The sequence below is a fragment of the Crinia signifera genome, chromosome 1 (assembly GCF_055691185.1).
Source record: "Crinia signifera chromosome 1, ASM5569118v1, whole genome shotgun sequence".
In the NCBI taxonomy this organism is placed as follows: domain Eukaryota; kingdom Metazoa; phylum Chordata; class Amphibia; order Anura; family Myobatrachidae; genus Crinia; species Crinia signifera.
Genome location: NC_139217.1, coordinates 432,794,851 through 432,806,961, shown reverse-complemented (window position 1 = coordinate 432,806,961; position 12,111 = coordinate 432,794,851). Strand labels below are relative to the sequence as shown.

Here is a 12,111-nt window from a genome sequence, read left to right as displayed (position 1 = left end):
AAACTCATTTCACCTACTCTTTGCAGCCATGTGCTCCCAAATATAAAATATAAGTAACCATGGAAAATGCCTGTTGGTGTGCCACCTATTCAGAGCCTTTTCCTCTGAGGCTTTACCATTCCTTTCAAAGATCTGGACCAGTCCCCAGCCACAATCCTTTGCGTCTCCAGCCACCCTCCTGCTGATGTTATAAACAAAAAAAGTTCTGAAATGTGTTTATGTTCACTTTGTTCAGCACATATGGCATATAGCATCCACGCTATTTGTCGTATCTGCATTTCTACAAACACCATCACTGAACTTACCTACATGCACCTACCCACGTCCCATCGCTCCACGTGCTATAAGGCCTAAAGTTGGGTATATACTCTACAACATATTGTGTGACATTGATCACTTGGACCACTCTGCCTGATTGTATACTATGTAAGCCTGATCCATTGTTCATGCACCGTCTCGTTGCAGGTGCTGCACGTCCAATGAGACAATTCCATGGCCGGTGCGGTGTTACATGCTGATCATGTATTGTGTGCGCTGGTGCGATATATCATTACAGCACGTCGCTTGGATGGGATTTACCAAGGTGGCAGAAAAGTGAAAATTTCCATGACTGCATATAGGTTTTGTCCAGATGTTTTTGGAATGTGCAGAGTTCATGCTCCGATTACTGGTATAGTACATGCTGTATATGACTATATGGGAAACTGGTGCTCTCTGCGAAGGGGATTTAGCGGCGATCATTAAGGACGGTTGAAGGTCACATGATCGTTTTGCTGTTACCCGGATGCGGAAGTGCCACTGGGGGTCGCCATCATGGGAAGTAAGATGGCAGCGGCCAGCAGGGTCGTGCAGGTAAGATAAAGTTAAATAGTTAGAGCACATCGGGCACCATATCGCAGTGCCTAGTAGTGGGGCAGCATGCACACCGCGGCCAAATGCCGCCCCGGCTGGACGGTGCATCGCTCCGGTGCCGAGGCCGCTGCACTGGCATCAGAGGAGACCTGAGGGTGACTGTGCCACCCCGGCACTAAGGTGGCAGTGCAACTACAAGTCCTAGCATACTTTCTCTGTAGTACCCCCTGCTGTTTGCCCGGTTGTACGATTAGGATTGGATCGCACAGATCGTGTTGGCTGACCGATGCAATCAGATCTTATGGCAGTGCACGGCTGCGTTGCGGTATTTTGTTCTGCAGCATCGGTGGGCAGATCTTGCTCATGTTCTATTGCACCAGTCAGCAATAAGTGTCCACCATGTGTGCTGGCCTCCAGCTGCAGAGACATGCGAGCAGGCTACAGATCATGGGATTGTCAGCAGAGAGGGACTGCAGTATGTGCGAGCAGGCCAGGTGGTACGGCTATACTAGCTGTATAGCATGCTATTTGCCATAGTAAGTGTATGAAGGTTGCAGCGTGTGCCACTGACAGGCTTTCATACAGCTGGATCTGTCCTGGAGATGTCACCTGTTTGCCATGTTCCTATGACTACTGTTAGGTGAAATAATAATGAATATGGGTCAGCCATTAGTGGGAGCGGGTGTGGTATAGGGTACCGACAGTCGGGATCCTGACAGTCATTAGCCTGACGTCGGGATCCCGACTGCCCGGGCTCAAACAGCATGGTGAGCGCAACAAAGCCCCTTGCGGGCTCGCTGCGCTCACCACACTGTGATAACTCCCATAAAGAATTAGAATTGATGAAAGAGACATATTTAAGGTGTCAAAGGCTATATTAAATAAATCTGGAAAGCAGGTAGTGATGTATCATAAAACCATGTTTTTGAAGCACTTAAGGTGCCCATGCACGGTGCCTCTTGTGGGTGCATTGTGAGGTGCGCTCCCGCACACATCCCATTGCACAGTTTAAAGCGTATATGCTGCACGTAATTTTTGAACTAGGTCTCGATTGCATCGCACACAAATCGCATGTGTTATGTGATGTGATCTAGACCAAAAGGTATGCAATAATCGCACTGTATGGGCAGGGCCGTCTCAACAGCTGAGAATGCCCCCGGGCAAAACAATTCACTGCCCCCCCCCCCCCACCACCAACCCACACAGTGTATGCTGCTGGGACTTGAAGTTCCCATAGCTGCAGTACGTACAGTATAACATACACACACACACACCCTCCTTCCCCCATGTCCTCACTGATGGCGCAAGCTCCAGCACCGGGTAACACAGCAGCTGGCCGAGCCTGTGGAAGGTGATGAGACTGCCGCTGAGTCAGTGCACGCTGGAAGTCCGCCCCCAGCGCATGGAGCCTGGCCTCCTCCGCTGCTGGGTATGGGGGCTGCCGCATCACCACCATGTACATGGGCGGGTGCTTGCACAGCAGCAGCATGCCCATGCTGCCCGCCTCCCACAGCACTGTTCGGCCCGCACAGCTCCTCCCGCGGCAGGCGGCCAGATGCTGGGGGGGGGGGTGACCGGGAGGAACGCTCTCCCCCCCCCCCCCCCCCCCCCCCCCCTGTGCACGGCAAGGGAAGACACCACGGAGCGCAGTCGGCGAGCGACGACCTCCCCCCACACCTCAGTTTCAGCCCTGCACTAACACCCCCCGCTGCTCAGCTGCAACCCCAGGTGCTAACTAACCTGCCAAGGAGTTGTGTTGGTCATGGGCCCTTGGAATCCTGGGGCCCTTGGTCAACTGCCCATTGAGCCCAATGGAAAAGACAGCTATGTGTATGTTCACCTTTACGACTAGATGATTTTGTTTGTACTAAAATCATAAGTTGTCAGTGCCTCACTGGTAACTATTACAGCATCTGGGCTATTCCGTAAAATGATAGCAATAAAATGCTTTTTGGAATTCAGTACTTTGATTGAATAACAAACTTGTGTCCATTTTTTATTCTAGAGTGTGAAGCCGCATATGCCTGCCATAAGGTTTCCAGACAGAAAGAATAGTCCAAAACCTAACGGTGAGTTACTAAGAAGGCCAAAGATTCTCTTCGGTGATGAATAATGTCCCAGGTGTTCGCTGTGTGACTTCAGTTAATGATAATGTTCCTATCCTAGCATTGGTTAGTATGTGACCTATATGAGACCCATTGGAAATGACAGTACAAACATCAGTTCATTCCAAAACCACAGGCATTAATAAGTAGTTGGTCTCCCTCTTCCATTCAGTAACCGTCTCCACTCATGTGAGAAGGGGTTGGAAGTGGTTATCAAGTGTTGCAGATGGTTTTTATACTCTTGGAGTTTCAGCACTCGCCAGTTCTGTCCTGTGACCTTGTATATGGCCTAACGCTTACACTTGAGCTGTGCTTTCTAGCTGTGTTCACTCACAGTAACGACACTTACGGTTTGCTGGGACAGCTCTAGCAGGAAAGTCACTGAGAACTTCCCTATGATCAATTCTGCTGTTACTGGTTTACTATGGAGATTGTTTAGCTTTTTGCACCTCAAACAGTGATAGTGATGATAATAACACACTAATAAGATGGGGTTTTGTATCTGTTTGGCCATGTAGCGTATGTATGTATGTCGACAAACTGTGGGCTAAAGTGACGTTAGGCCTGATTTACAGCTGCAACATAACCGAATGGTTAAGGCACAACTTAGATGTTTATAAAACAGCGCATGTAGAGATGATTGCGACATTAATACTACACTGCGGCTTTGGACACAGAACTTGGACCAGCGAAATTGGCAGAAGGCGTCTTTTTCTTTGAGTGACTATATATTGAGGTTTTGTATTACAAGTAAAATTTCAGATGGAAGAGGGAGGTGGGACAGAAGGTATTGACAAATGGAAGGTGGAAAGAAACCTAATCATAGACCAGTTATAAAACAAAAGAAATGCAACCTCAGAACATATCCCGTGTAACCACATGCCAATAACAAGAAGAGAGGAAATTGCCAAAACTGGTGATAATATTCACTGTTTAACTGGACAGAAGAAAGACGACTCCGCCTAAAAAAGACAAAACCAAAGGAGCTAGTGGAAACACTATGACATATAAGGAGAACTAAAATACCTGCAGCAATTTTCCACAAGCCGATTCCCTGGGGCTATTCAATTAGCTAGGCCGATGTCTGCACTCCTTGTGGATTTATTTCCAGGACTTGCTGAGGTCCTGAAAACAATTCCTCATAGATAACCTGTGTTCCCGATCGCAGCAGTGAAAACACATAGGTCTGTGAACTTATCCCAATAGTCTCAAATGACCCATTAAATTTTTTTTTTTTTATTCATCTTTATTGAAAAGTTTATATACATACAAAAAATCAACATACAACATTTAAACAAGACATGTACATATATTCACTACATTAAATACATATAAATATGACCCATTTTAAAGACCACTGCTGCCCACGGATAAAAAATATATACTTTTGTTAATACTGGGTTATTTCTATAGAGTTTATTCCAACGTTTTGCATCCAGGACCACTAGAATTTGTGTTATACCAGCTGCCTGCGTAAAAAGCAAGTAATCTTCAGATACTGTTGGTGGCTAGTGATGTTGTTAAATGACAGTCCTTTTTTATTTAGTAATAACACGTCTGTCAACATGATTGCGTTTATAGTAGTTCATTTTCACATTATTATTATTTTACATTTCGATCGAGTGAACTATTACAATTTGCAACCATTTTTCTTCTTTCATTTTTAGTGCAAGAAGCTTTGAAGTCTATGATTTTCCCATTCACCGCACCTACGTCATCCGCATTTAAAGCAGCAAGTGATAACCCCCTAGGTATTCCGAATCCTATAACAGCCCGTAAAGTGCAGGGATCACCGGACACCTCTGACTTACTGAGATCACTTCCACAGAAGTACAGAAGAAAAGCTGTACCCAGCGAGGAGATGGAATATATACAAGTAATGCTCCCAGGATCTCTGTGTCCTCTATTTGTCCTCAAGAGCTGAAAACCTCCAGCTAGAAAAGCTGATCAGCTGGGAGACTATGAAGCAGCAGGTGTTCCTGACCCAATTTTGTAGCCTGTGATTGGATGTGACAGTCATGTGATTGCCTTAAGCTGGGTGCACAAGTACCAGGCAATCTTGCGACGGGTTGATATTCTCTATCAATGTTACCTGCGTTCACGCGGCTTGATTAATATAACTGAACCCCATTGTGTGTCATATTGTACCCTCTGATGTGTAGCGCATCAGCTGGGAAGATGCGACCGCACAGTTCCATCTATTCTGAATTATGTGTATACACTACATGAGGGTGCAGAATAGTCGTAGGTACCATGATTGCACAAACCATCTCATATATTTGGCTACATCTGTCACTCAAAGTGTGTCTGGAGCTGTAACGCTGGGTTGTGGACTTCCATCTTAATTTATGATTGTCATCACCTGTTTTAAACAGGGTAATTGATAAGAAAGGTGTTTAAGCACAGGTGATGGTAATCCATAAATTAAGAAGAAAGTCCAGAAACAGAGCAATGTGTCCCTCCTGGAGAGGGTCATGTTGGGAGGTATGCACCTCCCTCCCTCCCCCCCATTTACGGCATCCCCACGATTAAATGGCACATGCAAAACACTGACATGGCTATGGTCGACAATGAAAAAGGTTGACAAGATTTATTTTTCGCTTTTTCAATGTTTTCATATTCATTCTCATGTGTCGACATGGACACCAATGAAGTGCCACACTTATGTCAACATTTACATGTGTTGACCTTTCTGTGTTGATTTTTTCTTGTGGCGATTCGCGGCACCCCCCACGACCCCCCTCCCGGGACTTGCAGCACACCCCCCGCAATTCGCGGCACCCCCGGTGACTCCTGCGATTCGCGGCCCCACCCCGTGACACCCCCCCCCCCCCTCCTGCGATTGTGGCACCCCGCGACCCCCCCTCCTACGATTCGCGCCAAACCCCCGGGCCCCCCCTCCCACTGTTCACGGTGCCCCCCACGACCCCCCTACCGAGATTCCCCACCCCTGACCCCCCCTCCTGTCATTGCGGCAACCCCCCGCCCCCGCGACCCACCCTCCCGCGATTCACTGCAAACCCCCCCCGCGCCCCCCCCCTCCCACAATTCGCAGCACCCACACACCCCCCGCGACCCCCCCCCCTCCCGCAATTCACGGCATCCACCCACGACCCCTCCTCCCGTGATTCGCGGACACCCCTCACCTCCTCCCTCCCCCCACCCCCGCGCGCGATTCACGGCAACCCCAGGATTAAATGGCACATGCAAAACAGTGGCACGGCTATGGTCGACAATGAAAAAGGTTGACATGAGTTTTTGAAGGTTTATTTTTCTTTTTTTTATGTTTTCATATTCATTCTCATGTGTTGACATGGACACCGATGAAGTGCCACACTTATGTCAACATTTACATGTGTTGAACTTTCTGTGTTAATTTTTTCTTGTGGCGATTCGCGGCACCCCCGCGACCCCCCTCCCGCGATTTGCAGCACACCCCCCGCAATTCGCGGCACCCCCGGTGACTCCTGCGATTCGCGGCCCCACCCCGTGACACCCCCCCCCCTCCTGCGATTGTGGCACCCCGCGACCCCCCCTCCCACGATTCGCGCCAAACCCCCGGGCCCCCCCTCCCACTGTTCACGGTGCCCCCCACGACCCCCCTACCGCGATTCCCCACCCCTGACCCCCCCTCCTGTCATTGCTGCAACCCCCCGCCCCCGCAACCCACCCTCCCGCGATTCACTGCAACCCCCCGCGCCCCCCCCCCCTCCCACAATTCGCGGTACCCACACCCCCCCCCCTCCCCGTGACCCCCCCCCCCTCCCGCAATTCACGGCATCCACCCACGGCAGCACCCCTAAGACCCACTTTAGTCCCCCGTATACTCACACACCCCTACCACTACCCAGCTTCCTGCTCTCCTGAACCGTAACTTCCACCACTGGGGAGTCGCTGATGCTGTGTTGCCCACATGCCCCTATCATGCCTCATAGCCCAGCCTCCAGCTCTCATGCACCCGAACTCCCACCCAGTAGGAGGAGACACTGACTAAGGGCCACCATCCTGTACTCCTGTACTGCCACGCTGGACCTCACCCACTGGCAGAAGCTGCACAGTATCTCCCACCCTCCTCTTTAGTCCCCCTTATGCCCACACACCCCTATCACTACCCAGCCTCCTGTTTTCCTGTGTCGTGACCTCCGCCAGTGGGGAGCCGCTGACTTAGAAACACCCTACTATACTATTGCACACACACACACACCTAAACAACATGCACACACAGCCCCCCCCCACACCCACAAATGTCACTGTACCATCCACACTATCAATGTACATCTTACTCTGTAACCGCTTTTTAATTAAACAAAACAATACACACCCCCTTCCACATCATATGCTCTCTATTTAACACATTTCACCTATAACTCAAGTTGCAATACAGGCATCTGTCATACAATTCTAACCATCTTTCTCATATACAAATGTTCACAAATTAAGGGGGCGCAGCCCCTTACGACGGTGTGAAGAGCGCCCGTAGGGCGCGATGAATCACCTAGTCATGTAGTATGTTCCCAGCTTTACACTCCATACCGCGTTGTTTTCTGTGGCCAGGAATCCTGGCTGCTTCAGTCTCTCCCAGTTCTTTTATTGCCTGGAGATATTCCCAACTTTTAAATGGTTTCAGAATTTAATTTTCCTATTTCTGTTGCGTTTTAGATCCGTTTTGGACACTGGCTAAAGTGCTATCAGTAGCTATAGTGATTTTATAGTTACATTTGCAAAGGAAGTAGCGTTTTTATATTGAAGCTGATTTTACTAAGCATTACAATTGTATTAAGTTGGGCAGCAGCAATGGGGGGAATTTAATAGGATGAGAGATTCAGAAAGTGAGAGATTTGGGAAGAAATCTCCAGTTCTTTTAAACCGGCAATCATTTACACTTGAAAATCAAACTGGTTTTGCAGTGTAAATGATTGCCGCTTTAAAAGAACTGGAGATTTCTTACCAAATCTCTCATCCTATTCAATTTCACCCAATGTGTTTGATGTGCTGACGACCACTGATATCTTCTGTTCTCTATATACTTAGTAGTTTATTAATGATGGTTTTTATCTCCTTGTGTTCTTCAGCGTGGAGGTCCCGAATGAGAAGCAGAGACCGTGGAAACCGATGACAGCGTACAAATATTGTTACCAAGCTTTCCTGGGTCTGTGTAATCCTATACAATTGTAAATTAGTAGATCTAATAAAGAAGCTTCCAACCTCTGTGTTCACAAAACTTTCTACAACAGCTTTTTCTATAAGAAGCCTCTGTAGAAAAGTGTATTTACAATTTGTTTGTATTAATGTAATTATTCAATTAAATTGCCTAATTTGTAATATATTAGTTCCGTAATTTAATTGTAAACGCTAGCATGAATTTCCTAGAGTGGTTCAAAAAGTACAAAGGCTTTAGGTCTGTTACACATGACCTGTGTGTAAACATATGGGCTAAACATTGCTCACGGAGTTCTGTTGAACATGGCATGCATTTCCTTCTATCCAGAAGACAGATAAAATTGTGTAAGCAGGGGGGCGGTGACTCGTGGTTGCTCTCACAATGGCAGCCAAATGCCATTGCTCAGAACTTCGATGGTGCAATTGATGTCTTCTCGATGGTGCGCCTTTGTGTGTACCACGGTGGATCAGTGCTGCAGCTGGTGGACGTCTCAATAGACAGACCATTGGCTGCTGCATAGCATCCGCCTTTGTATCACCCCAGTGTCACTGGTTCCTATTTAATAACCAGGCTGCATTCACCTGTTTTTGTAACCGAGAGCGGTGGAGGTGCTGGGGGATGGAGCAGAGTCAAATGAAAAGCTTAAATACATTTTAAAGATGTTTAACCCCTTCCTGACACAGCCAGTTTTTGCCTTCCTGACAGAGCCCTTTTTTTCAAATCTGACATGTATCACTTAAGTGGGGATAACTTTTTTTTGCTTTTACTTATCCCAGTGATTTTGAGATTGTTTTCTCGTGACACATTGTACTTCAAATTAGTGGTAAATTTGGGTCGATACAGTCTGTGTTTTTTTGTGAAAAATACCAAAATGTCGTAAAAAAATGGAAAATTTAGCAATTTGCAAAATGTTAAATTTTCTGCTTGTGAGACAAATAATCATACCACTCAAAATAGTTAATAACTATCATAGACCATATGTCTACTTTATGTTTCCATCATTATTTCAACTTCCTTTTAATTTTTTTGGACACTAGGAGGCTTACAATATGAATAGCAAATTCTCAAGAAAATTTCAAACACTGATTTTTTTAGGGACCAGTTCAGTTCTGATGTGACTTTGAGGGACTTGTATGTGAGACACCCCCATAAATGATGCCATTTCAAAAACTGCACCCCTCACAGTATTCAAAACAGCATTTTGGAAGTTTGTTAACCCTTTAGGTGTTTCACAGGAATTAAAACAAAGTGTAGGTGAAATTTCAAAATTTCATTTTTTTTGCAGATTTGCAATTTTAATACATTTTTCTAAGGAACACAGTACATTTTACTAGAGAAATGTGACTAAAAATTGATTCCCCCAATTCTTTTGTTTTCATAAATATCCTATATGTGGCCCTAGTGTGCACGTTGACCAAACCACAGGCTTCATAATAGAAGGAGCACCTACTTGATTTTGGAGCCTCCTTTTTATGAGATTATTTTTTAGGCACCATGTAGGTTTCTAGGCACCATAAGATGCTAAAAGTTAGGAACCCCCCCACAAGTGACCCCATTTTGCAAACTACACCCCTCAGGGAATTCATCTAGGGGTATAGTGTACATTTCAAACCCCCAGGGGTTTCACCAATTGTGGTACAACTGGGCAGTGAAAATGAAAAATTACATTTTTTACACAAAAATGCAGTTCTGGCTCAAAATTTTTCATTTTCACAAGGAATGAAGGAGACAAAGCACCCCAAAATCTGTGCCCCAATTTCTCCCGAGTACGGCAATGCCTCACATGTGACCAAAAAATACCATTTGGGTGCATGGCAGGACTCAGAAGGGAAGGAGTGATTTTTGGATTTTGCAGCTCAGATTCTGGTGGAATGTTGGTGGGTGCTATGTCGCATTAGCAAGACCCCCCAAGCACCAATACAGTGGAACCCCCCCACAAGTGACCCCATTTTGCAAACTACACCCCTCAGGGAATTCATCTAGGGGTATAGTGTACATTTCAAACCCCCAGGGGTTTCACCAATTTTGATACAACTGGGCTGTGCAAATGAAAAATTACATTTTTTACACAAAAATGCAGTTCTGGCTCAAAATTTTTCATTTTCACAAGGAATGAAGGAGACAAAGCACCCCAAAATCTGTGCCCCAATTTCTCCCGAGTACGGCAATGCCTCATGTGTGACCAAAAAGTGGCAGGACTCAGAAGGGAAGGAGTGATATTTGGATTTTGCAGCACAGATTCTGGTGGAATGTTGGTGGGTGCTATGTCGCATTAGCAAGACCCCCAAAGCACCAATACAGTGGAACCCCCCCACAAGTGACCCCATTTTGCAAACTACACCCCTCAGGGAATTCATCTAGGGGTATAGTGTACATTTCAAACCCCCAGGGGTTTCACCAATTTTGATACAACTGGGCAGTGAAAATGAAAAATTACATTTTTTTACACAAAAATGCAGTTCTGGCTCAAAATTTTTCATTTTCAGAAGGTATGAAGGAGAAAAAGCACCCCAAAATCTGTGCCCCAAATTCTCCCGAGTATGGCAATGCCTCATATGTGACCAAAAAATACCAGTTGGGTGCATGGCAGGACTGAGAAGGGAAGGAGTGATTTTTGGATTTTGCAGCTCAGATTCTGGTGGAATGAATGGTGGGTGCTATGTGGCATTAGCAAGACCCCCGAAGCACGGTGAAATGATGAACCTAATAATCCATAGATGTGTGGTATATTTTAAAACACTCCTTTATACATAGGCCGGGTTTGTCGGGGCAAGTTTCACAGTGGAAAATAGTTTCCTTTCTTATTCCCTTTTTATAGCAAACTTTGCACCTTTTTTTGTGTCCTGCCCTTTCTTGCAGTGGAGGGGATTTCGTTAGGAAAATGCTGCCCTGGTACAATACGGGGGCCAGTACTAGAAGTACTGGGGCCCTCTGCCTGCTGGTTCCCAAATATTAGGCCCTTTATGACTTCCTCTTGAAAGTGCATAAATGTCCCCCTCTGGCTGGTAGAACGGAATAGCACGTAAGCGTTATACAGTGCCATCTGGATGATATACACGGCCAGCTTCTTGTACCAGATTTTTGTTTTCCGCAGGGCACTGTACGGCTTCAGTACCTGATCTGAAAGATCCACTCCGCCCATGTACCTATTGTAATCTAGGATACAATTAGGTTTTGAGGTGTGGGTACTGGTACCTCGTACAGGGATGGAGGTGGTACTGTCTCCATGAATTGTTGTCAGTATAAGGACATCGCTCTTGTCCTTATATTTGACCAACAACATATTTTCGGTGCATATTCCCCTGCTTTCACCCCTTCTCATTACTTGGGCAATGTGCGTTTTTGGGAGGCCTCTTTGGTTCTTACGCACAGTACCGCAAGCTGCTGTACCTCTTGAACCAAGGGCCTTAAACAGGGGGATGCTAGTGTAAAAGTTATCCACATAGAGGTGATAACCTTTATCCAGGAAGGGGTGCACTAAATCCCAGACAATTTTTCCACTAACACCTACGAGGGAGGGGGGGCATTCTGGCGGTTCAATTCTTGAATCCTTCCCTTCATATACCCTAAACCTGTGGGTGTACCCTGAGGTGCTTTCACACAGCTTATACATTTTTATGCCATACCTTGCCCTCTTACTGGGAAGGTACTGCCGGAATTTAACCCTTCCTTTAAAATGTATAAGGGACTCGTCAATACAAATAAATTTTTCAGGGATGTACATCTCTGCAAATTTGGCACTGAAATGATCAATGACCGGCCTGACTTTGAATAGCCGGTCAAAGGTGGGATCATCTCTGGGTGGGCACAGTGTATTATCGGTGTAATGTAAAAATTTAAGGATTATCTCAAAACGAGTCCGGGCCATGGCCATACGGTAAAGTGGGGTGCTGTACAGAACATCTGTACTCCAATATTGCCTAATTTCTGGCTTTTTTACTATGCCCATATGTAACACCAGACCCCAAAACGTCATCATCTCTACTGCATCTA

At 46.2% G+C, this 12,111-nt stretch overlaps 1 protein-coding gene across 1 annotated transcript; it reads left to right on the top strand.

Moving 5' to 3' along the window:
- Positions 1–701: 701 nt before the first annotated feature.
- On the top strand, positions 702–8,283 carry KGD4 (alpha-ketoglutarate dehydrogenase subunit 4). Its single transcript, XM_083152862.1, has 4 exons — positions 702–852; positions 2,858–2,921; positions 4,625–4,833; positions 8,030–8,283. Exons 1-4 carry the CDS (start codon positions 814–816, stop codon positions 8,045–8,047), a joined length of 330 nt encoding a protein of 109 aa, XP_083008988.1. The 5' UTR covers positions 702–813; the 3' UTR covers positions 8,048–8,283.
- The last annotated feature ends 3,828 nt before the right edge of the window (positions 8,284–12,111 follow it).